The sequence below is a fragment of the Pezoporus wallicus genome, unplaced genomic scaffold (assembly GCF_028554395.1).
Source record: "Pezoporus wallicus isolate ANWC-B61680 ecotype Strahan unplaced genomic scaffold, APGP_CSIRO_Pwel_v1 contig_8714, whole genome shotgun sequence".
NCBI lineage: Eukaryota > Metazoa > Chordata > Aves > Psittaciformes > Psittacidae > Pezoporus > Pezoporus wallicus.
The window spans coordinates 1,286,217-1,309,537 of NW_026635695.1; the positions used below are offsets into that span (position 1 = coordinate 1,286,217).

General features: G+C 44.6%; 1 protein-coding gene across 7 annotated transcripts in view; it reads right to left on the reverse strand.

The window, feature by feature from the left end:
• Positions 1–23,321, reverse strand: part of CADPS (calcium dependent secretion activator) — a 211,381-nt gene that overhangs the window by 93,018 nt on the left and 95,042 nt on the right. For all 7 annotated transcript variants that reach the window (XM_057397353.1, XM_057397350.1, XM_057397349.1 and 4 more), the window contains exons 7-11: positions 20,919–21,030; positions 16,857–16,996; positions 14,778–14,844; positions 6,219–6,327; positions 4,929–5,141 (exon numbers count right to left, since the gene is read on the reverse strand). In XM_057397353.1, coding sequence (XP_057253336.1) covers positions 4,929–5,141; positions 6,219–6,327; positions 14,778–14,844; positions 16,857–16,996; positions 20,919–21,030 — 641 coding nt within the window. The remainder of the gene's footprint in view (positions 1–4,928; positions 5,142–6,218; positions 6,328–14,777; positions 14,845–16,856; positions 16,997–20,918; positions 21,031–23,321) is intronic.

The window sequence follows — 23,321 nt, forward strand, 5'->3', positions numbered from 1 at the left end:
TTAAAATAATAATTCCCCTGGGTTATTCTTTAACAAGCATTGCTTTGATTGGCGATTGAGACCCACATGAAAACATTAATTTATGATCATTTAGGGAACAGCAGCACCCCTCTGTGTATTTAAATTGGAGAGGGTCAGTATCTTCAAACCTGACCCAGAGTGCTGCTGCTTGCTGCCGAGATTATCCCCTACTGAGCTTAGGGGAAAAAGAACTATCAAACCTCGATGGCTCAGACTTGTTTTCGCAAGGCATGTCCAGAGGGGTTTTTTGGGGGGCTCCTGTGGAGTCTTGTACCTCATCTAGGTCTCTTGGGGTCTCCTGCCCTGCCTTTCTGTGCTTTGAGGTGTACATGGGTAAGCCCCGCATGCTGGTGCGCTGCACCAAGCTAATCATCGGCACGGAGAGAAAGGATATTGTCAGAGTGCAAAATGATTTGTTTTCAGGCAGGAAGCAGTCAACTAGATGTAAATTCCATGAAACAAAAGAAGGTATTATTGACAGTTTTATTGTGATGTTAATTAATATTTACATCTTGGAATGAAAAATAGAAATGTTAATGATTGGCTTTACTAAGAGGATCACTTGATGCCAATGTGAAAGCCAGGGAGAGAAGGCAATTATGCAAACATCACATGCATCCCAATTTCAGTATGGAAACTTACATTTCAAACCTCAATTCAGGAAAATAACATGGAAAGTTTGTACTACAAAATCTAAACATGAGAAAGATTTAAGAGAAAGAAAAAAAAAAAGCACATTGCATACGTCAGATAATCTACTCTGATTATCTGAGCTGTGCTAGCTACAGGGAAGCACTTACCCTTGAGTCCAGCTAGAAGTTAGCAGGGTAAGAAGGAACAAACCAGAATAACATAAAGACTAGCAACAAGGCTCAGGAAAGCAGACAGGAGCCCTAACCTAGCAGCTAAATATTTGGGTTCAAGCAAAGAATGAGAAAAAAAAAACAAAAAAAAAGAACTTAAAAGGAAATCAAACCAACCAACAAAAAAAAAAACACTTACAGCTGAAAAAATTCTTAAGCAGCTCAATAAACCTCGCTACGTATTATGGGGGAACAAATCATTACACATTCTCAAAACAACCAACTCCTTGTATATGGTGCGATTAACAGTTATTAAATATAAACAAGACATTAAGAAATGAAATACAGCCACAAGTGAAATGTAAAACAAGTACAGACCAGTCCTTCATGTGGAAAAGAAAGGGGTTTAAACAAAACCAGAACAGAAGATTGAAGCATGTTCGGGAATTTTGTTGGATGCATCACTAACACAGAATGAACAAAGATTGGTGCTTTCAGACAAGTAACCACTTTTATGAAGCTTAAATATTGCCAAAGGTGTAATATGCATTGGCAGCATTATTGACTATAATACTGTGCATGATTCCAACAGTAAACAAGAACAGTTTGGGGTTTTTGCTTTGATAATGCGAACACTGGAGAACAGCACAGCTTTGCGTGAATGGAGTTGCTCTTTTAAGTTGTAGCAAAACAAAAAAAAAAGCAATACTTTTCACTCTAACAGGTATTGTTCACCCACATAAAAGGAATTGTAGAGTCATACAAAAATCGATGAATAGCAGGATCTATTTTGTTTTTCAGTGCTTAAATTGCAAATAAAATAAACTCCACCCTGGTTCAGAGCTGTCTGTTCACTTCAAGGTCAAGTGCTGCTATCAGGATCAGAATTTGAGTGCTGCTCAAAGTTGGTATTTACTAAGTCAAAGGAGGTGGGAATCAAATGAATTCACTATTTCTCCCAACAGCAAAATATGCTCTTCTTGAGTTTCTGTTTAACAGACAGCTCCACCATGGGAGCGGAGGGCTGGTTTTTCTCTGCATGTGCATGCATGTGCCATCTCGGACTGCTACAACATTAAAGCTAGAACAACAGTTACTCGTCAAATGGCCTAACATTTACTTCTTTGCACATCCTCATTCACCACAGCCTCTAATAAGCACAAAAAACATGACAAGTATAAAGATAAATGTACAAGAATAAAATGTCTCACAAAAGTCCTTACCTTTCTGCAGGCAAAAAAAACCCAAACCCACAAAACCTCAAAGCAAAAAAAAAAAAAAACACAAAAAACCCCCAAAACCCAAGCCAAAAAAAAAAAGCCCCAATAACAAACCAAAACCCTTTTAAAAATGCAATACTTGATATGTTTAAATTTCAAGACTGAAGGAGCTGAGATATGTATTTGTGCACTTAAGACTCCCGACAAGCCATCATGTGTGGTATGCATGACTCACTTCTGTTTCTGATTCTTTAACTGCTGTGCCCAATGACTTTTGCAACGAGCATTGCCACATACAAACACAGAAATATGGAAAATGAGTAGCCTTTGCTGTTGAGATGAAGGTGTGCTATAGCATGCTGCCCTCCTCCTCTTCCAGTTGAAGGTCCTGTGCAGAGAGCTGTCAGAGGGATCTAGATCCAAGGGAGGAGGAGGAAGGAAGACCAAGGACAAAACACCCTAGCCCAGAAGATGCTGAAGTAGCAGGTCATCATCAGACTGATGAGCTGACTGGTTACCCCCTTCCAGGCTTTGGCACAACTCAGCCAGGAGGGTTTCCTGGTGCTTGCAGTAAAAAAGGGAGCCTGAAGCTGCCCAGCTTATGTGGATGGAGAGAGAGGGTGGTGGCATAAAAAAAGCCCAATGATATGGATTTGGAACTGGTATTGGCATAAGTGAAACTCACTGACCCCCTCAGATGCCTTAGAGGGACCCATGGAGTGAAATCTCTGCTGTTTCCACCAGAAGCAAGGATAAGGGATCCCTGCTTTCTGGCAGGCGAGTGAGATGGAAAAAAAAGGTCAAATCTGTGGCATTTCTCCAGCTCTGAGCACAGTCAGGCTGACGCTGTCGGCAGGACCATGAGCACTGGAAGTGCTGGGCTGCGGTTAGATACAGAGAGGACTCCTGGGCTCAGCCACTGACTTTGCTGCTCCCTGGCAAATTGACCAGGACAAGCCAGCTGCCCCTTCTCCATCCCAGGTAACCTAAGCAAGGGGGTAAGCTCTCTTGATGCACACAGTGCTTGGCTGCGCATGGGGACAACACACCTGAGGGCCCATGGTCTCAGGCATCCCCTTTCCCTCCCCAAACTCCTGGCACGCTTTGCTACAGCTGCTGCCAGGCAATTGTAATGTGTTTGGTAAAGGGACCCTTCACTTAACCCCACACATAGGTCTGGAAAAGTGAAAACTTTGCAAACATCAGGAATTTACCCAGCAGAAAAATCCTCCAGGCCTGATGTCTGCAGGGATGGGAGAAGACTGGAGGGAAAGGTGATTCCCCAGCTTGATGTTCTCTCCCTGCTCTCATCCAAACCCTCGGGGATCATGCTGGGACAAGCAAAGAGCATCAACCACACAGCTAACAGCATCTTTCAGCATCACTTGTTAGGCGAGGGAGCCATAGCAGCACCCCTCTGCCGCTCTCCCTTGCTACACTTTGAAGGCTTTAGCATGTAAAAAAGCAGCAGTAGAAGGACCTGTGCTTGTGATTTCCAAGAACTCATTGACTAAATACTCTGGGCAGAGGGACATACAATTCCTAGGAATGCTCTGAGGTCAGCACAACCCAGCCTGATCTAGCTGCTAATCACAGCCAGTAAACATCCCACTTCCAAGAGGCCAATTCCCACATCCCATTTTGGCTTTCTGAGAGGTGTCCTTCCTTTGCAACCCCAATCCTTTACACCTTGCACCCCCGAAATCAGTGACATTACTGGGATGAAGAGGATGAGGGTCACTGAAATAAAAATACTGACTATAGGCTTGCCACGCTGCATCATGCTATGTCTCACTCACAGCAGCAGCAATGCGAGGCAGGAGAGAGTCCAAAATATACAAAGCACGTGGAGGATACAAAATACAACAACAAAGCAGCAGCAAGCAGAGATTTTCTGCCATAACAGTGACAGTACAGGTGAATGTCTTGCAGTGTTATTTTCTATACTGACATGAAGAAATTAAACCAATACAAAAGACAGTCAAATGATATTGATAAACAAGGGGCAGATTTTCTGGGTTTCTTACAACAAAATACTCCATAACAGCTTTATAGAGGCTACTTTAAATTTTAAAATCTGATTCAAATTGAAGAATTTGCTAATATTTAACACTTTTCCCTTACTTTACTTATATTTAATGATACCAATTCTTACATTTTGCTGAAACTAGCCAGAATTGCTGCATGTTACACAACAAAGGGGCTCCAGACGTGTGATGGAGACCTTCAGGAAAAATGAACGAGGAGGCATTCGTGTGGTTTATAATCAAATTACATTTGCAAGACAAAAGAAATCGCTCTAAATTTCAAATTAAGCAAACTGGGTATCACTGCACAGGACATGCAGCATAGCTACGACTTAAAAGATGATTGCTTTAAATTCACATCTAACTGGCCTGCAAAGCAACCTGTTAAAAATACCATATGCTTTCCTACAGTTGAATATTCAACAGGAGACCTCTTTTTGTGTGTGCATTTCATACTTGCAAGATTTGCACCTGTAGTTCTGAGCACGTGATGTGTTTGATAGACAGCTAATGGCGCTAATGAATCGCTCTGATCTGGGTGTGCAGTTGATTGTGTGGGGGTGAAACGCGTGTCTGCGGAAAGCAAGCTGGGTCTCAGGCTCCCAGATCCCAGCCTCTCCTCCATCAAGTATTGCACTTTAAAACACTCACTGACGAGTTCCCTGAGGAATTTTGTTTCTTGGGTTTGGTTGCGCTAAACACACAGTTCAACTGCATCCACTGATGTAAAAAGCAGCTTAATGCTAACAAAACCTGCACTTTGGAGTCAGAAACACGTGTGCGAAAACTGATTTACATCAGTGCAGAAAATCTTCCCATCAAAGACTTCTGCTCTCTGGGAGAACTTATTTACTTACAAAATTGAGAGATCGGGGCGTCTAGCTGGGGTACATTTCCTCCTTTAGCATTTAGTTTTTGCACTTGGGTAGGCGGCACAGGTTTGTGGGACTGGCCGGTAGCTCGGTACATGGCTTGGACCCACAGGATACGGTCCTGCTCATCATCACTTGCAAAAATCACCGTGTCTCCTTCCTTCACAGCATTGAAGAATGCTCTGCCGCCCTCCAAACCTGGCAGGAGAGGAAGCAACAATGGAGTTCTGGAAGCATTGAGGCCATCAAGGGGATCTCCCCCTACCTGCCCCTGATGCATCCCCAGCCAGGCCTGCACTGCCCCCAGCTGAGTTCATTCCCCTCCCAAAACTCACCTGCAATACAGCCCACCAGGTCCCCAGGTAGCACCCTCTGCATCACAGTTACTAAAAGACACCCCAACACAAATAGAGTTGTTCTCTCACCTACAGCCCTGTCTGTGCAGGTCCCACGTGAGTTGCACCACTGAAGCCCCATTAGAAACGGGGTTTGAGTGGATGTGGTGGGAAGTTTCCCTTTAGACTGGGTGCATCAGCGCTAACGCTACACAAAAGGTGCTGGTATGATGTGCTTATTTCTGTCTTGGCCCTGAGTCAGCACCCACCTTCCCATTGCCCTAATATGAGAATTAACCTAGAATAAAGGTTTTGACAACCAACCTACTATGGTCTTTCATCTCCACTGGGGATACCATTATCCAGGGCATGGTAAGAATCACCTTGCTCAATACGTTGCTCCACTGAAATAAAGGAAACGTGGTGCTCCTCCACTTGAAGAAGGGTCTCACCGCTCAACAGGTACCTCCAGGTACCAGGGGGCTTTCTGTCCCTTCCCCTTGCACTCACCCACATCCATCAGAGAGGAAATGGGGTAGGCGAAAATGCTGGATTAATCCCATGAGTACTTGCTATCATAAAGACAGGCACAGCTGCTAACCTTTTATTTAAGGAATATAATCTGAAGGACAGGTTAGGATCATTCCCTGATTTGAGCATTTAGTTCACAATCAAATTTCAGTGGGATTTAAGTGTCTAATTCACTTAGGCTCCCCAGAAGAGATGAGTTTTTCTCTCCTCTAGTGCAGCTCCTAGCTCAACTCCTTAGACCAATTTATTGTAAAGTCATCCATAGCTAATGATGAGTCTAAACACAAAGATATTTAGAATAAAGCTGATCACAGTTCAGCTGCATCAGGGGTAGAGAGAAGGGGTAGTGCCCCGCTTGCGAGCCATACACAGTGTGGCGAGCACCAGCAGCAAGCTATCAGCCCCGTACCTGGCTGTGGGTCGGTGTAGTCCACAGTGTATCCGTCGAGCTGCAGCAGCTCTTGGGGTTCAGCTTTTTTCTCCCGGTAGCTGCACATAGCAAACGTATATTGACTAACCTGAAGAAAACCACAAAGCTAAGATGGCACCGGGTGAGCACAAGGCAATCCAAAGCACTTACAAATGCTGCACACTGACAGGGTGTTTACAGGGGGTGGGGGGGTAATTTTGACACTGGTCATTGCCCATCCGAGACAGACTAAACTTTGTACCAGGCTTTTGCAAAGCTCTCCCTTCACACACCCTCCTGCAGCAGGCATCTCATTCTCCGCACCAGTACATACAGCGGTTTAATTTCCTCCAAAAGAGGAAGCTCTGTGCTTTAAAACCCTCTATCATTCATCCCCAGACAAGTGCAAGAGTGACACCCTGTCACAAACAATGTGAGCTAAATTGCTAGGTGCCAGTCATATTAAAGCAATCTTAAGATCCCACTGATCTCGGCAGTTGTTGTCATCAGTGCTGTAAATGGCAGCTCTCACTCCTCTGAGGTACCATCTGCATGACACGATCCATTCAATGTCAAGCTCTTGACGGAAGCCGACTGAGCTGCGGGGGCTCTGCCAGGCTCCCCATTGCCTTTAGGAGGCCATCAGGCCGCATCAAGACCCCGCTCTACTCCCTGTGCTTGCAATCTGGATGCTCGGCGAGAAGCTCATCCAGGGAGGAGAGGATTCTCCGTACCCCAGGCTAGGAACTCACGGGGAAATTTACTGTCAAATGATTTCAAATGACTTTATAAGGTTGTGTCACATCCTGGATGCTTGACGTAGTTTTATCCGTCTGGACATTTGCTTGACCTCTGGAGGAAACTTTAAAACTCTGGTGGGCGGCAATGGATTGTGTTTGTCATTTTGGGGAAGCTGGGAGAGGTCCTGGAAGACGGGAGATTCTGGAATCCTCCTGGGCTGGGGAGATTTTGCCTTCAAAATCCAGACAAATTGCTCTGCTACAAACACACGTGCAGCACCTATTTTAGTGGCATCTATTCCTAATAAAATGTCATTTATTTAAGTCAGGGCACGCATCTCTTGGTATAGCGTCTCCCAGCCTGTGCTCGGTTTACTGCTGCCCTCTATGGGCTTCTGCTAGCTGCCAGCCTGCTCCCAGCAGCCCTGCCTGCACCCTGCCTTCCTCCAGGAACAGCTCCAAAAGCCACCTAAGAATAAACTCTATCATTAACACATTTGTGGGAGTTAAGACTAAAAGTGATGCTTTAAGCATCTTGCATCCTCCTTAAAACTACCAGCGCTGACGAAAGATTGACAAGTAACAGACCAATAGCAGGAGCACCCCAGTGCATATTCTATGCTGTGAACTTTGAATGCATAGCAAAAGGCAAAAAAAAATTAAAAAGATTAACGCGAAGGAATCTAAAAATAACCCAGTGCCCCACAGCACAGCGCTCAGACGGCTCCTGCAGCGCTCATTCACTCACACTCGCAGTATATTGCTGCCACCTCCTGGATAAACGCTTGAATGTGATTTATTTACGGGAAGATGCTGGAGATCTCAATCCGAGCGGTGAGGATCTGATTCCTCCGTGTTAGACAGCCTGAACTTCAGGGGCTGCGCGATAAATTTCATTCCTGAAGTGAGTCAGTGCTAACCTATGCTGACACTGATTGAAAACGTTAATACAACTGATGGGTTTTTCTTCTCTTCTATGCTCTATAATAACAGGTAAAATTCATTCAGTAGTTTTGTTTCTTCTCTGACCTTGAAGTCTGAATTTCAGGCTCTTTGTGTACAAAGGGACGGGATGAGGGGAAATGGCTTTAAGCTGATAGAGGGGAGATTGAGATGAGCTTTTAGGCAGAAGCTCTTCCCTGTGAGGGTGCTGAGGCGCTGGCACAGGGTGCCCAGAGAAGCTGTGGCTGCCCCATCCCTGGCAGTGTTCAAGGCCAGGTTGGACACAGGGGCTTGGAGCAAGCTGCTCTAGTGGAAGGGGTCCCTGCCCGTGGCAGGGGTTGGGACTGGGTGAGCTTTAAGGTGCCTTCCAACCCAAACCAGTCTGTGATTCTATAAAATAATTTCTGTCATCTTTGGACCTAGAGAGGATTCTTCATCCCTGTCAATAAACCAACCATACCAACACAACAGGGATGTATGGAAACCCACACAGGCATTTCAGAGCTTATACTTCTCATGTTAAAAGTTATAAAAGAGGTATGTAGACAGCAGGCTTTGGTAGAGCCATCCTGGGACAGAAGCAAAACAAAGTGGTCTCTCCTGTTACAATTCACATGCTTTCTTTGGAAGAAGCTGCCCTACATCATTATTAGAAGAGATTTCTAACAGAAACCTACAGCTAGGTCTACCAAGTGTGATGAGCCAGGGCCCATCAGGGCTCACGTCAGCCTACTTCCCTACTCGCACAGCTCAAGTGCAAAGCCCAGGCTCAGGGTTAGCCAAGGTCCTGGCAAGACACAGGCCAGCATCAGGCTGGAAGGAGGAGACAAGATATTGATGGACTCTGGAAAAGGAGCTGACTGCCAGGCAGAGCGCCTGCACCTAAACAACTTGAGCTACTGACTTCAAGGACTGGCACACCAGCCTGTCTGTCCTATCCTGCTGCCTAAGGCATTTGCTGCTTGGGCTCAGCAAGAAGCTGGTGCCCTGGCTACCAGTGTGAAGTGGCTCCTTCCATTCACAAGCAGTGGTAAAGTAAAACCCGACAAAATGAGATTCTAGAAAGCTCTGTATGTCACACTTGTGCTTGGCTGCCGAACAGCACTGTAGGGTCAAGTGGAGATTGCAGCTTGCCTTTCACCAGTCCTCTGAAATATTGTGCTTTACAGAGCCTGCTTTCTGTAGAAGCTCAGAAGTGGCCAAACAGTTAATGGCAGAAATTAATCTTACAGCCTGCTGAGTTCACACTGAACTGTAGCTAAGTATGAGAGCGAGCGAGCGAGCAGATGGGATGGGCAAGATGGATGGTTTGAGTTACTGGAAAAACACAGAGAGGAAGCTGAAGGAAGACAGAGCAGAAATCTCTGCCCAGTGAGGGACAAACTCTCAAAGCAGCTGGGATTTCATCCAGGGACTCAATAAGGGCCAGGAAAGGAGCATCTAAGGAAGCTGAACTGAGTGAAACTAAAAGAAGGGAAATGATCCAGGGCTGCCCTGGTTGGTTCATTACAAATAAAGGGAAAAAGCTTTGAGAAATTATTTGAGACAAAAGAACAGAAGGAAAAGAAAGAGGGGGAAAAAAGACAAAGAAATACAGGAAAGGGGAAGCAGACAGCAGGAGACAAATGCCAAAGTTCACTATTCCCAGCTGCTAAATTAGATCTGACTTTCCTGGCACTCAACCATATTCTGTCACCAGCTATATAATCCAAATGATTAATAAACACAGTAGATGTGTATTAACCAGTCCTGACTTTGTCCTTGTTTTCCACCAGACTCCTGCTCTAGCGAGCACCGCTTTCCCCAGGATCCTGCTCAAACCTGTTAACTGTCGTGCCTCGCACTCCAAGCTCAGTCATTCGCCTCTCCCTTTCTCACTGTTGACATAACACTGCCCCACTTGGGTTAAATTCTTAAATGGACCTTTCCTAGATTAACAGCATGCATTTTGTCCCAAGGGAGAGAAACTGTGCTAAGATACTGCCAGCTGTAATACAGCTTTCTGCTTTGATGGGAGACTCTGTCCTCTGGTTCCAGCTGTACGTTGCCTCCCGAGCCCTTTCCTGACACAAATGAGCAGAGGAAACGATCCAGCTTAAAGAAGAAAATGTGAAAACAACAGTTTTCACATCTCAGCACGTCTGTTCAGCCCTAAACAATTGCACATAGCAGTTGTCTTAACTTCTTCCTTCAAGCAGGAGGGAGTGCGTGATGGGAAGCCATCCGATATGAGTATGGATGGGACATGTTACACCATAGCCAGGTATAACAAGCATCTCTAACCAGCAGCTCCAAGCAGTTTGTATTTATCATCAACACTCAAGGTGTCTCAAGAATCACCACCTATGCACAATTCCCAGCAAGGGTCTAACTGAAAACATGATTTAATATGATTATAGGGATCAGCTACGGGTCATTTACCTTGATTTGAGGACCACAGTGGAGGACTGCTGGTGTTGCACACTGCAATTTTGCTGAATTATTTTCAAATCTTGTTGGTTATTTGGAGTTACTGAACATTTCATTTCATTTTATCCAGAGTCAGCTGAGTTTTGCTAAAAGCAGGAACTGTCACTGTTAGTCTAAATTATAATGAGTTCAGGGAGTCTGTCACCAGAACAATAGATCCAGGCGTAGACAATGCAACTGGTTTTAATCTGCAGAGATTTGATCTGGTTCCAACAACCTTCTGCAAACACCATCAGACACAATCAGCTGAAAACTGCTTCAAGCTACTCAGCAGACATGTCATCCAGGTACCATGGAGTGTTACTTCCCATATGCTGCCAGAGCACAGAAATGGGGTTATGACATGGGAAGAAAAGATTCAGTCTGAAATCTCAATGTAATTAATTCACTTGCCCTTAAGAATCATTATATTTCCTACCACAAAACCAGCAAACCCACCAGAACCAACAACACTGGTGTTGCCAGTACAGCACATTAGACTTTGCAAAGAATTAATGCAAGCTCTGCCAGCTATCAAAAATCCCAGCTTTAGCACAATCAAGGGTCTAATTGGCAAACTGGCTGAAATGTGTATGCTGTGCTCAGGCAGCTGATGAAGCAACTTGGGAAACACTTCTAACATCTGTGATGGATGTACATTTTCTTTCCTAACCAGTCACTGAGAACTTTGCCCTAAACTGCTCCATTGCTTTGGCTTACCACTGCCACTGGCATTACTGCTGCCTTTACGAAGCATTTTCCTCCCTTGTGATGTTGTGGACCATTTCCATCCAAGCTCAGGGCCATATTCTGCCATCACTTTCACGCTGCATATCTCAGGATTTAAAATTAGGCAAGTAACGAGTCTCTGCCATGTAATTTACATCTAATCAGTATTCTGCTCTTCTGCTGCTCATCTCAAAGGGTGTCTACGAGAAGGGTGGGCAGCGTGCAGAGAGGACTGAGATTCATTTGGAGAGAAAACTATCCCCTCTGAACGCACGGGCACATGCTGGAGGAGCGTGTGCACCAGCTCTGCCAGCCATACCATGCTGCAAACCTTCCCCGAGGGGTTGAACCAAGTCCACCCAGCAATGCACATGCTGGAGAGGTCAGGCCCAGTTGTAGAAATGGCACAAAGGAACCGCTCTCACCAACTACACCCAAACAAATCATCTCCACTCCTGTACAACCCTCGCAGCTACAGACACAGAAGGTGCGAGGGATTATTCCACCCAAATTACAAGGCAGTCATTGCTCCTTTCCCCTTCTCTCCTGGCTTACACAAGCCAAGTAGCAGTGGGAACCCTCCCTGCAGAGCTCCCTTTTCTATACATGCATGCAAAGACTCTGTTCATACCAGCAAGGCATTACCAACACAAGAGACAAACTGCCATCAACACTTTCCTCCTTGGTGCCTCCCATGTAGTTTGGCACTTTGGTGCCTTGTTGAAACAGTTATGAAGAGTTTGAGTATTACCATGATTTTCTTAATCAGTAGTACCAGAAGGCAGAGCAGTACCACCCAATAGCACTGAAGGTACTGAGGCTCATCTATCTGAAATGGGGAAAGAGGGGCTGGAGAAGGCACAGGACCAAGAGAAGGAGAGGAACTGCAATAGAAGATGCTACAGCTAAAGAGCAGAGACAAGTGATCAGGGAGGAAATATTTCATTATCCATCCAAACATACAGCCTTGTCCTCCTGGCAGTGTCAGGAACTGACCAGACCACTATATCCCAAATGGACTTCATGTGTTGGACTCCAACTCTTGGTTCTGCTGTGAGCAGAAGACTGGTGCAGATGAGTGAGCTCCCAAAACAGTTGCTGCTCCTTGTCTGTTCTTTACATAACGGAGCCAGCTCACCTTCCTGTGGGTGTTATTTTCTGTCTGTAGTTTAGCAGAGTTCAGAGCATCCTGGACATCAACACCTTTGCTGCCAATCCCTGTTCATACCAGCACCCATCCTTTGCATTGCATGAAAAGCAAATGACAAACATACGGACAGCAAAGTATTTTTATTCCATCTTTATTGCCTGCTGACATGTTCAATATGCTCAAACTACATCTGAGGGACTGCATAGAGAGTGTTTCTTGTTTATATTTGATGTACGGCAGAACACTTTACATTGCACCAAATGTTGAGCAAACGGTAACATAACAGAGAAGCTGCAGTGGTAGCTGGAATTTCTGAGGTGGGCTACAGAGACTCTCTGGGGGCAAAAGTCTGCTCATCTTATTCAAATGAATTGCTTTTCTGGCCAAATCCTGCTCTTATATGCCAAGTGACAAATACAGACCTAGTAACATGACAAAACATGGAATAACTCCGAGAGCTTCAATTCCACAGCAAGCTGAAGAATAGACAGCAACTGAAAATTAAAGAAGTTACTACAATCACATAGAATGGCTGGAAGAAAGGCTCCTTGGAAGAGACATAGGAATACATGTCCAAACCTGCAAACCTTTCCACATAAGGGTATCAATAGGTTTATTTCAGGGAAAAGCTATGATAGGATAGAGGATTTCCCCTCTGGAGAATCCCTGTTCATAGGGAAAAAAGGACCAAGAACTTGGTCTAACAAGAATGAAGTACCTCTTGGGGAAAAGCAATAGTAGTTGCTCTATAGGTGATCACAGACTGCCCCAGCACTTTAAACTTCATTTCAGAACATAATGAAGGAAACATACAGACCAAAGTAATCCCTCAATCCCGGCTCAAGAACAGGGTCACTGCATAATGCTCCCAAAAGGCCTTTCTTTCATTATGGCCTCTGCTGCTTCTTACCCACGAAACAGTTTGGGATTTAATTCCAGTGGTCTGGCTTTGCAAGGCACTGGGTTGCCCTGTGAGGTGCCAAGTACCATACCTCACAAAGGACCTGGCCAGTCCCTGCACAGAGGGCGCACTGGCAAACTAGGTGCCTCTAGGAATGGATTACACAGATCCTAAACCCGTCACTTTTACCTGAATCTAAATACAGTGCTTAGGCAGATAGAGGCATCTCCTGTGGCTGCTCTGCACTAACTCCCCCACTTCTGTTGCCATTTTGACCCCTTCTGGAGTACAAAATGAGCACTCAAGCTGTTGCTGTTAATCATACTTGGTTATTGGAGTAGGTATTCAACTGCTCTCTCCAAATAGGCTCCTACTTACATGGCTCACACACAACATAAATACATTTTACATCCCAGGATGGATTTTCTTATCTGCCACACAGTTCAGCGCTATGGAGGCTGGCAGTAATGGAAAATGGGGAATGCAACTAAGCAACTTAGACAGATGAAGTAATAATTAACTCAAAACAAACTAACCAGTTTACACCCAGTGATATAGGACCACAGAAGCTGGCAGTGTACAGTGAAGATGGACTGTGTGGAATCCTCTTACCAGCACAGGAAAGCCAGCACACAAGCATGCTCCATCCCAAATGTGGAGGCTGGTGCACTTGTTTTACAACATCTCCTTTCTTATGCATGGGTGAAACCCCGGCTCCTCTGAAGCAGACCTGTGACCTGCTTCATCACCAGTAGGATTTCACCCTCTGACTTGATCACTTCGGATCTGTGCTGGCACAAGATCTCAGTGAGATTCCATATTATTCCATCAGAGCACCTCTGGGTTGCTTTCATTACAGGACCCTGCACAATGCTCGTACCTGGAGACAACACTCTAAGGAACCCAGAGAAAGAGATGGACCCAAGAGGACTCTGTGGCTTTATCAGGCTGGTGTGAAGATGGAGCTGCTCAGACAGGGGTTCCACACTTCTGTGGCCAATGCAGTGGTTTCAGCTGCTCTTGGGAAGGGGAGGGAAGATCTAACACATCAGGTACTGACCAGATTGCTTTAGGACATGAGGAGATCTTCTTCCTGTTTCCCTGAAATTCTTAACCATGGTCAAATATACATGTCTACTGAAACTGGGAGGGCAAAAAGTCAAAAGAAGAAGTAGGGAAAAGGGAAGAAAGGCATCACAAAATGATCAATGAGAGCTGTAGACAATGAGAAGCAGTAATGCACGTGAAGGCAAGATCAATGTCAAGAATGACATACTGAGGTAGCCAGTGATGAAACTTCTGTAGATTTCAGTGGACTTCAGGTTTTACCTGGAGGCTCCAAAGGGAGCATTTGCACCCAAGTACCTCCAGCCAAGATAGATCAAGCTTCCTCCTCATTTCATTAATTCCTCACTACAATTGGTTCTCCATTTCACCACGTAACCATGTCCATCACAAACTCGTGGCTAAAGGTCTCAACTGGGATATCCTTGAGAAGATGTATACATTTAGAAAAAAAATCATGACTTAACAGACACCCTACACAGAACCACAACTCAGCATCAACCACACAGCACCAAAAAAAGCCAGAGGAAAGACTTAAATATTTCATGTTGCAGTTTAAGATCACTTCTAGTTAAATCTGTTACCTGGACAAGGACAAAGAATCGTTTCTTCCATCTCTTCCAAACATTTTTACCAATGGCCCATAAATATCTAGAAGAAAAGAACAGGTGAATTCAGTACACTAGTGACTATATGCTCTTATCTTGCTTTTCAGTGTGTTTTCTAGAGCACCTACAAGCTGAGTTAATACAGAAGCAGGAGTGATTACAGACTCTTAAGCTCAGCAACATTCATGGAAGTGTTTATTTCTAGCCTGAACAAATAACTTATAAAGAAAGTGACATAAAAAGCTCCCAGAGTCTTAATGTTACACAGTATTAATTCTCTCTTCCTCTTTGTCTTTTACAATATGCTTACAATTTAGAAGCACTTGAATGCCAGTGAATAGCTATGACATGGTCAGGTGGGTTAAGAACACGTTTGCAATGGCAGAATTAAGGCAGAGAAACTGAATGTTGCTTTAAGCCTTCATAAAACCATTTGGCTGAGGGGAGCTGTCAAACAGAAGGACACTTTACTACATCAAAACCAGTATCCACTGGATTGACTAAACCAGGACCCTTTGCCAAACAGTTTAAGGTGAATTCCTAGAAACTCGTTGGTTACAGATATTCAAGCAAACTGAATAATTTCTGAGGAGGTGTGAATTTACTGTTTTCTAGACAGGAAGAATTAACTTTTAACATTAGTGTCTAAATTGCATTTAATCTCTGTGATGACGTGGCCACTGTGACACTGCAATATAAACACTAGCAAAAATAGCGGCAGCATCAGATTAATAGTAAAACCAAGGACATTATTCACTGTTATGTTTCATATATCATTATAATTATTTCAGTTCTAGCTCAATAAAGAGAAAAACAATTCCTTTTTGGTTATGCTCGTGGTTCCTTATGCTAGAAGAGATCCAGCATATTCCTGGTAAATGTTTAATCCACAAAACTCCAAGTCATGCTCACGTTTGCACTGAGTTCCTGGCTGGTTCAAGAGCAGAGCATGGTTACTTGTCGTATTAGTGCCATTAACATCAGCAGAAAGACAATCTCAGTTCTGAGAGCATACCAGTATTATAAACCACATCATTTTAAGCAGCATCTTGCAAATCAAATGTCACTTGCAGAAAGCCTGAGGAAAGCCTGGACTGCTCAGCCCTGTTGCTATGAGCTGTGGTTAAGGAAACAAATGTGATGGGTGAACTGTCCTTTCTTGCTTTTGGTATCTGTGGTCATGAGGGAAAAATTAAAGTTCACATGTGGCTACTGGCTCTGATCTCATTAGCAGAGAAGACGGGAGGAGAAGGAATTAAAAAAACATGAGTGATCCAAACCATCTAATAATGGATTGAATCTAACAAAACACTATGAAAATAGAAATGCAACCAAGTCACTTTTATAGCACTGAGAACATAACAGGTAAAGAGTTATTCAAAAGAGTGACTTTCCCGGACAGTTTCTACTTTTTATCGCATCCTGTGACCTGAAGAGCAAACAGAGGAAAGCCTTGCCAATGGCGTTAGCTAGGGCTTGCCAAGGATGATTTAATTTATAACTGCATGGCACAAAGGTGGAAGCCAGGGGTGGGTGTCAGGGATTTCCCTCGGCCCCACATCCTCCACCACTCCCATCTGGAGAGCTGAGGTTTCCCTTTTAACCTTCCAGATCATGACTCCGGGCAACTGCTATTTAATTGTGTTGTGTGTCTCTCTGTAAATAATGACAGTCACACTGGAGTGTATTTCAAGCGGAAGGAGTGCTGTGCTTTGGTTCTGAGAAGTCAATACAGGGAAACACAGAATAACTTAGGAAACTACACCACTTCCAACAAGAGAGGCATGCAGCTCACCCAGTATTTCCTTAGAGGAAAAAAAAACAACCTAGCAATTTACTGAGGAATACTGTTTGGCTGATATGCATTAAAAAGGCTACGCTCAGAACATGGAAAGTGCATTATAAATGACTGAACTAATGCTATTTTTACATTAATCTTTCTTTTGACCTCCTGTGACCTTCAGAAAAAGTTTCTCTCAAAGAATCTTAAAAAAAAGAGGCCTTTTCTACTGTACATTCACAACAAATTGAGTTCAGAGCAAGACAAGCGTTTACCCAGAGTGCTTCATGTTTTGAGGCTTATCCATTCTCACAGCAAGCTTGATCTTCAGGTCTTGATCTGGGCAGTTTTTGGAAACAGTCATTTTGTGCCATTCTGATTGCTTTGGGCTATTGGGAGTAGGGTGGAGAACAACCTGCAAGCATTAAAAACAAAGTTAAAGGGAACAATTATTGACAAAATGGGTTTTAATGGGGAACAAAACTGCATCAAATGAGCTGCTTTTGCCCTAAAAGTCAGCCTGGAATTTCTGTTCACATCAGTGAGGATAGCTTTTTATTGCTGTTTTGAGGTACATCTTACTATTTTGAGAATAGGTCGTATATTCTTTGGTTCCTATATCTACTGTGCTATTGTTCATGCGGCTGTGCAGAACAGAACTGCATTATCAGTTCCCATCATTTAAGGAAAGATCATGATAAATGAACTTGTAACTGTCCAGGTAAATCAGTCTAGAAGAGATGGTGGACTAATGTGAATAGCAAACCAGCAACAAGATTTTTTTGCAGAGGCTGCTCACTGCAATCTTCCATTTTCAGACCTATACAACTTGGTCAAACTCCAGCCTTCCTGACACTTCCCCTGTGAGGGGTGCTGTTTCATGGGCTCAGAAAGCTCAACATAAAATGCCTGATCCATTGCTGTTATCAGGTTGTGGGGAAGCTGGCTTCATTTTTTGCTTACTGTTAAGACTGGATGCAGTAGGTTACATTTTAGGTAGGCTGGTGTGTTTGGGGTCCCTTCCAACTCAAACCATTCTATGATTCTATTCTCCCAGAACTACACCACATCTACCATCTTCTCCTGGTGTTGCCTTATGTGTCCTTAGTGGTGGCTTAACCCTCTCTCTCCTATGCTTATTCCTCTTCTGATGCTTTCTCTCTCAGAGGTGACTTTGCCTGGCACAAATTCATTCAAGTCTCCACTGTCCAGTAGCGAGATAAATCTCCTTTAAACCCATTCACCTTTCTGCAAGCAAATTATTTCACAAATGGCAGCATTCCCCCTCATTATTTGATGTGCTGCCATCACTCATCCCTTGATCACACTTGGTCCATGCTCCTGCGAAACTCCAGCCCCAACCATAATCTTGTATTCCTCTGCTCTTCAACTTTACTGCTGAGTCAACAACCAAAGGCTGTTTTCCACCAAAATATCCTTGATGCTATTGTCCTCTGATGAATGATTTTAGGAGTCTCTTACCAAGCCTCAGGTTAACATCAGTAGATTCTCAACTTCACTCTTATGCACCAGCATTATTTATCATTTCTTTTATTGATTAGACTAATGCTTTCTCTGGCAGGAATCTGAACCTATCAGTTACATAGATAACCTAGAAACACCAGTCTCTACTACATCACTCTTGGATAAACCACAATTCAGTAAATACTGAAGACAAAAAGAGAGTCCTCCCTGCAGGGTGGTGTTAGTGACACAGATGGCCCCAAATTCTGAGGAATATCCGAGGACCCCCATATAAGGCAGGTGATGAAAGCACATAGACTTGCGTTAAACTGCATCTCTTGGCAAGGCAGCAGCCACTCAGAGTGTTTGGGATGCTCTCTACTTTGATTTCTAACTCCTTTTCATTAAAAGGCGCATAAGCTTTCCTCAGTGTTGTTGCAATTCATGGCTCTTCCCCTCCTTGCTCTCAGTAGATGAAGTCTTGGCACAGCTGAAATTGTGGGAGCCCTGCCACTGGCTTCAATAGGGCCAGGATGTATTCCCATGCCTTAAGCCGCCCATCCAACAGTTCAGGGCTTGGGAGCGTTTTCCAGCTCTCCCTGGTGAAATGAGGAGGGCCGGCTGGCTGCCAATTCAACACTTGCAATAGAAAGTGGGCATTGTACAGGCCTGGCAGAGCACAAAGCTACTTCTCAAAGGGCAGCGAGCATGGGTGTTTTTGTGTATACAACCTGCTTCCCTCCTCTCTCTGTGCAGACAGGTCCATGCCCACTCCAACAACTAAACCAGGGGCTTAACACGCTCCCGGTTTCATTATTTCATTACAGAAGAAATCCTGATGCAGCCTGAGCAGACACGTGTCATCTCTCAGCTTCTCCGGGCACACTAAGCATCCCTTTGAAGTCTGGCCATTTGAAAGCAGTGGTGGCCACGGGCCAGGGGAAATCACTGCCCAGCTCCCCGTGCTTGCTGCTGCTGGCCCACGTCCTTCAGCCTGCAGAAGCTCAGGGCCAAGGGATGGCTTCCCGCTGGATAGGAATTAAAGCGCATCAGTGGGGCTGGCTCATCAGCGTTTCAGGGCAACAGGGGCCGCTTTGGGCCCTGACATCCTTCCCAGAACAACATGCCTAGCTAAGTGCTTCCCGGGACCAGCAAAGTCAGCACTGCTCATGCTTGCCAGTGGAAACAAGACTTACAAAGCAAGCGGGTCTACGCCGAGTGTAACCGCTCAGGGGGAAAAGCCCTGAATGGCATCGTGGCTGCCTGGGTGAAAAGCTCTGCTCAGCATGCTGCAGTGAATAAAGGCAACAGTACCGGGCTGTCTGAAGAAGAAGGTTTTGAAAATAATCCTGAAAATACTATGAAGCTGTGCAGCAAAGCAACTGTAGGTCTCCAGCTGGGGTACTGCAGCCTAGTGTCGTCATTCCCTTTCTTAGAAGAGGAGGAGGACATGGAGAAAGGAAGGACGAAGGTGTGGATGAGGGAAATCCAAACTGCTGTGACCCTCTTTGAATACAAGATTGATAGGACAAAAGAAGAGGCTGCTTTGCTTTTCTCTCTCTCAAGTGCAATAACAAAGGATGTTACATGAATGTGAAAATACAGTTAAAATGAACATAAATTATATGAGACAAAAACCACATATAGCACTCTCCACCACAGAGACAGAAATTAAATCAACTGCAAACTAGGACCTGAAAGAACATTTGGCACTTGTATGAACAGGATGAACACAAACCCACGTTAATTAGGAAAAACTTTGTTGCATGGACAGACTCTCCTGCGTTAAGGCACAAGCTGACATGGAGTTAGCAAGAAACATCCCAATGGGTTAGTCCACAATTGGAAATACTGTATTTGGGCTTGCCACAGGATCAGTAGCTTTCTTGGCCATGGCTTTCTTGTCCACAGCCATAGAGACAGGGCAGGCAGCAAGGTGTGCTGCAGACAGAGCCCAGCGTGCTCCTGGACATTGCTCAGGTCATGCTGAACTGTGACCCAGGAGGTGCAGCCTCTCTTACCCTGAACCAGTTTTCACGGGGCCTTCACCACGCTGATGCTGCTGAAGAGCTGAGGAAGGCATGGCAGGGAGTTTGCTGCCACTTATGCCTGGGGCCAACACAAACTATACAAATCTATGGAGATGAACTGAAATGTCCCAAATCCACAGAAAAGTGCTGCCCACAGATATTCTGGAGCTGTGGGCTGCAGCAATGGAGGGTCACCAGCGGGCACTGGTTTAGGGACCACAGTTGGGGGGCAGAGATGGGTGGGAAGGTTGGCTCTGTGGCCAGTATCCTGGGAATCTGAGCCCTTTGCTATTAACACCATTGATAGGAGCAATGAGCTCCCGTGTTTCACTCCCCAGTGCAGCCCCTCTGAAACCACCAGTTCAGTCACAGTCCCCAGGGTAAGCCAGGATTTGAAGCCCTTTGCAGTGAGTACCGCAGTCAGTGCTTTCAAATGCTCAAACTGTGCACCGGCTGCTCAGCAGATATGAGAGCAGCTTAACACTCTCCTGCCAAACTTCAATCCTTTCTTTTTTGCTCCAGCATAATCCCCCCTTTTCTGCCTCAGGAATGTCCATTTCCGTAAGCAACTTCTAAGGCTTTCCGGACTGCCAATATCACACACAAGATCCTCTGCCTTTGCTCAGTGCAGGCACAGCCAGCTGAACTGCTGCCATTAAAAACTCACAACAAAGACAGCATGCGAGATGCACTCCTTTACAGCAGTGGAGAGCTTTCTTTTCCCCCGTCTTGAAGCTTGGCAAAAAAGCAGATCATGTTGTGCTCCAAGGATATTTCCGTACAGGAGAGATTTCTCCAGAAAAGCAAGGCCAGAAGGAAGCATTATTAAGCTCAAAATCTTACCCTCCCAAGCTCTTTGTCCTCCAAAGCCAACACTCCCGTGCTCTCCGTGAACAGCTTCACCTTCACTGCAGGAAGTGCGTGTGTTGTCGTGAAGTCTCCTTGGGTGCCCCAGCTGTGAAAATAAGGACATGGAGATGCTCAGATCAGCAGCACTACAGCGTGGGCATGCAACGGCTAATTGAAAATGTCCTGCGTGGCACAAGCCAAAGGGTATTGACAAGGGTATTAGTTATCTTCTTTGGGCCACAAATTGACAAGGGTATTAGTTATCTTCTTTGGGAAACGTGGGACAGATGTTTGGAAAACCCAAGATGGTTCTCTGGGGGGAAAAATGGGAGTATTTGGGAGCAGTGTGAAGCAAAATCTAAGAGAACTTTTTTATTTAGAAAGAACAATATGTCTCCTGCAGTGACAACCTATATATAGCCACAACAGGAGTTGAGGATTGAGGACATCTGCACTCAGGATATCTGCAACTGCTCATGCTCCTGCTCTTCTTTTGCCTGATTGACCTCTTCTTTCCAGGCTGGTAGCGAGGTTTGCTTTCTCTGAAGAAACACCAATTTAACCTGGGTTCTCTTCCAAATCCCAGCCCAGCCCTCCAGCCCAGGTCAAGTTCAAGCCATTACATCTGGAGTAATCTACTTGCTGGGACTGCAGAGCAGGACACCAGCTCCTTGGGGATGGGACAGCAGTGGCCAGAAAGTGGCCACCTCTCCAACTACATAATGAACCAAGATCTGAGACCACCGTCTACTATTTGTTCTGGTTCCATGGAAAGGATGAATGGCGACACCCACAATGTCCTGACCTGCGCTGGGAGGTATCCTCATGGGGTTCTCTTAAAGATACCCAGATGTTACACAGCAGCCAGTGTTGATTTAGAGACAGTGGGGGAAAGAAACCTGTGAAACACACTACCCCTGTTCAACACCCTAATAGGCTTTTCAATAGGCTCCTGAAGAGCCTCCACAAGTGGTGTCACTCAGAACAACACATCAAATTGGTCACCTGTTTTCAAGTTTTTGAGATAGAGGAAAACTTCCCCTCTGGCAAACTGGCACAGACTGAAGAGGGTCACAGAGCAAAAATTTAGTGAAACTTGAACTGATGCCCATTTGTAAGCTTTAAACAATTTTGAAAGCAGCAAAGAAGAAAATACCTTCCACACTAAGGGGTAAAAAGTCATGTTGGAGACTTCACGGCTGTGTTTCAAGCTTTGTTTCTATGGCTTAGAAAGTTAGAAACTTACTAAAATTAAGCCAGACAGAAACTTCCAGACAGAGCAAAGCAAAGCATCCCTAAAACCACACTTGCCCTTGTTAGCAGAGAACAGGGCAGCCAAAGATGAAGGGCAGAGTAAAGACTAGGGAAGGGCTCACCACTGCAAGGAAGATGCTCCTCAGCATCTGATTGTGCAGAGGCCCAGTGTGAAACCAGCAGATAAAAAAATGCTTTTTTAAATTTTTTGTTCTGTCTTTATTTTTTAGTGCATATATATATATATATATATATATATAAAAAATTCTTTGGGAACTAGATTTCTGTGTTGTTCCCAGATACCCTGAAAATTCATCACACTGAACCTCATGCAAAGTGTACAAGCAAGCTTGAAGAACAATTACAGACAAGGTGCTGCTTATAAACCAAGAGTGTGGCATGAGCAACTCCTCTGAGTAATGTGATGGCACATACACTGCGACTTAGAATACCGCAAGTCAGATGAGAGATTATACCATATCTCACTAACAACTTCTATTCACCCTCATGCTATTAATGACACTTACTCTACATTGTCCTCAAACTAGATGCTCTGCTGAAGAAATGCAGTTCCCTTGAAATGACTGAGAAAAGGCTCAGTTGACATGTGGTCTAGTGACTAGATAATCTTTAAACATAAATACCAAATAGCAGGTTTTGCATTTGGAAGGTTATTGGAAACAATAATTTACTCCTTCCTGCACACAAAAGGTATGGGGTTATGCTTTACTCTTCACTGAGCAAATCTTGTCCAGCTAATGTAGCAAATGAGTGTGTTCAGTGCAGAGCTGATTAACAAACTCAGTTTCTTTGCCAGCTTTGCTCTCAAGTTTTCTCTCCTGGTGTCACTGTTCCACATATTTCACCTTTTATGATGATGCATCAAACTGCCACCAGTGTCAGGGAACAGAGGCTTAAATTAACTACAGCACTACAGGTCCAGCCACATCCTCAGTATTCTATCTTTTCCATGTGTGAGCCATCAGCTACCTAATAAATGTTTTAAGCATAAGAAACAACCTTATTTTCTATTTGCAGCTTTAAGTCACAGGTTATGTTTTCTCTCTTTAAAAAAACTGTGCTGTCACCGGCAGGAAAAGTAGGAAGATAATCTTGCTTTGGGTAAGAGGCAAAAGGAAGAAA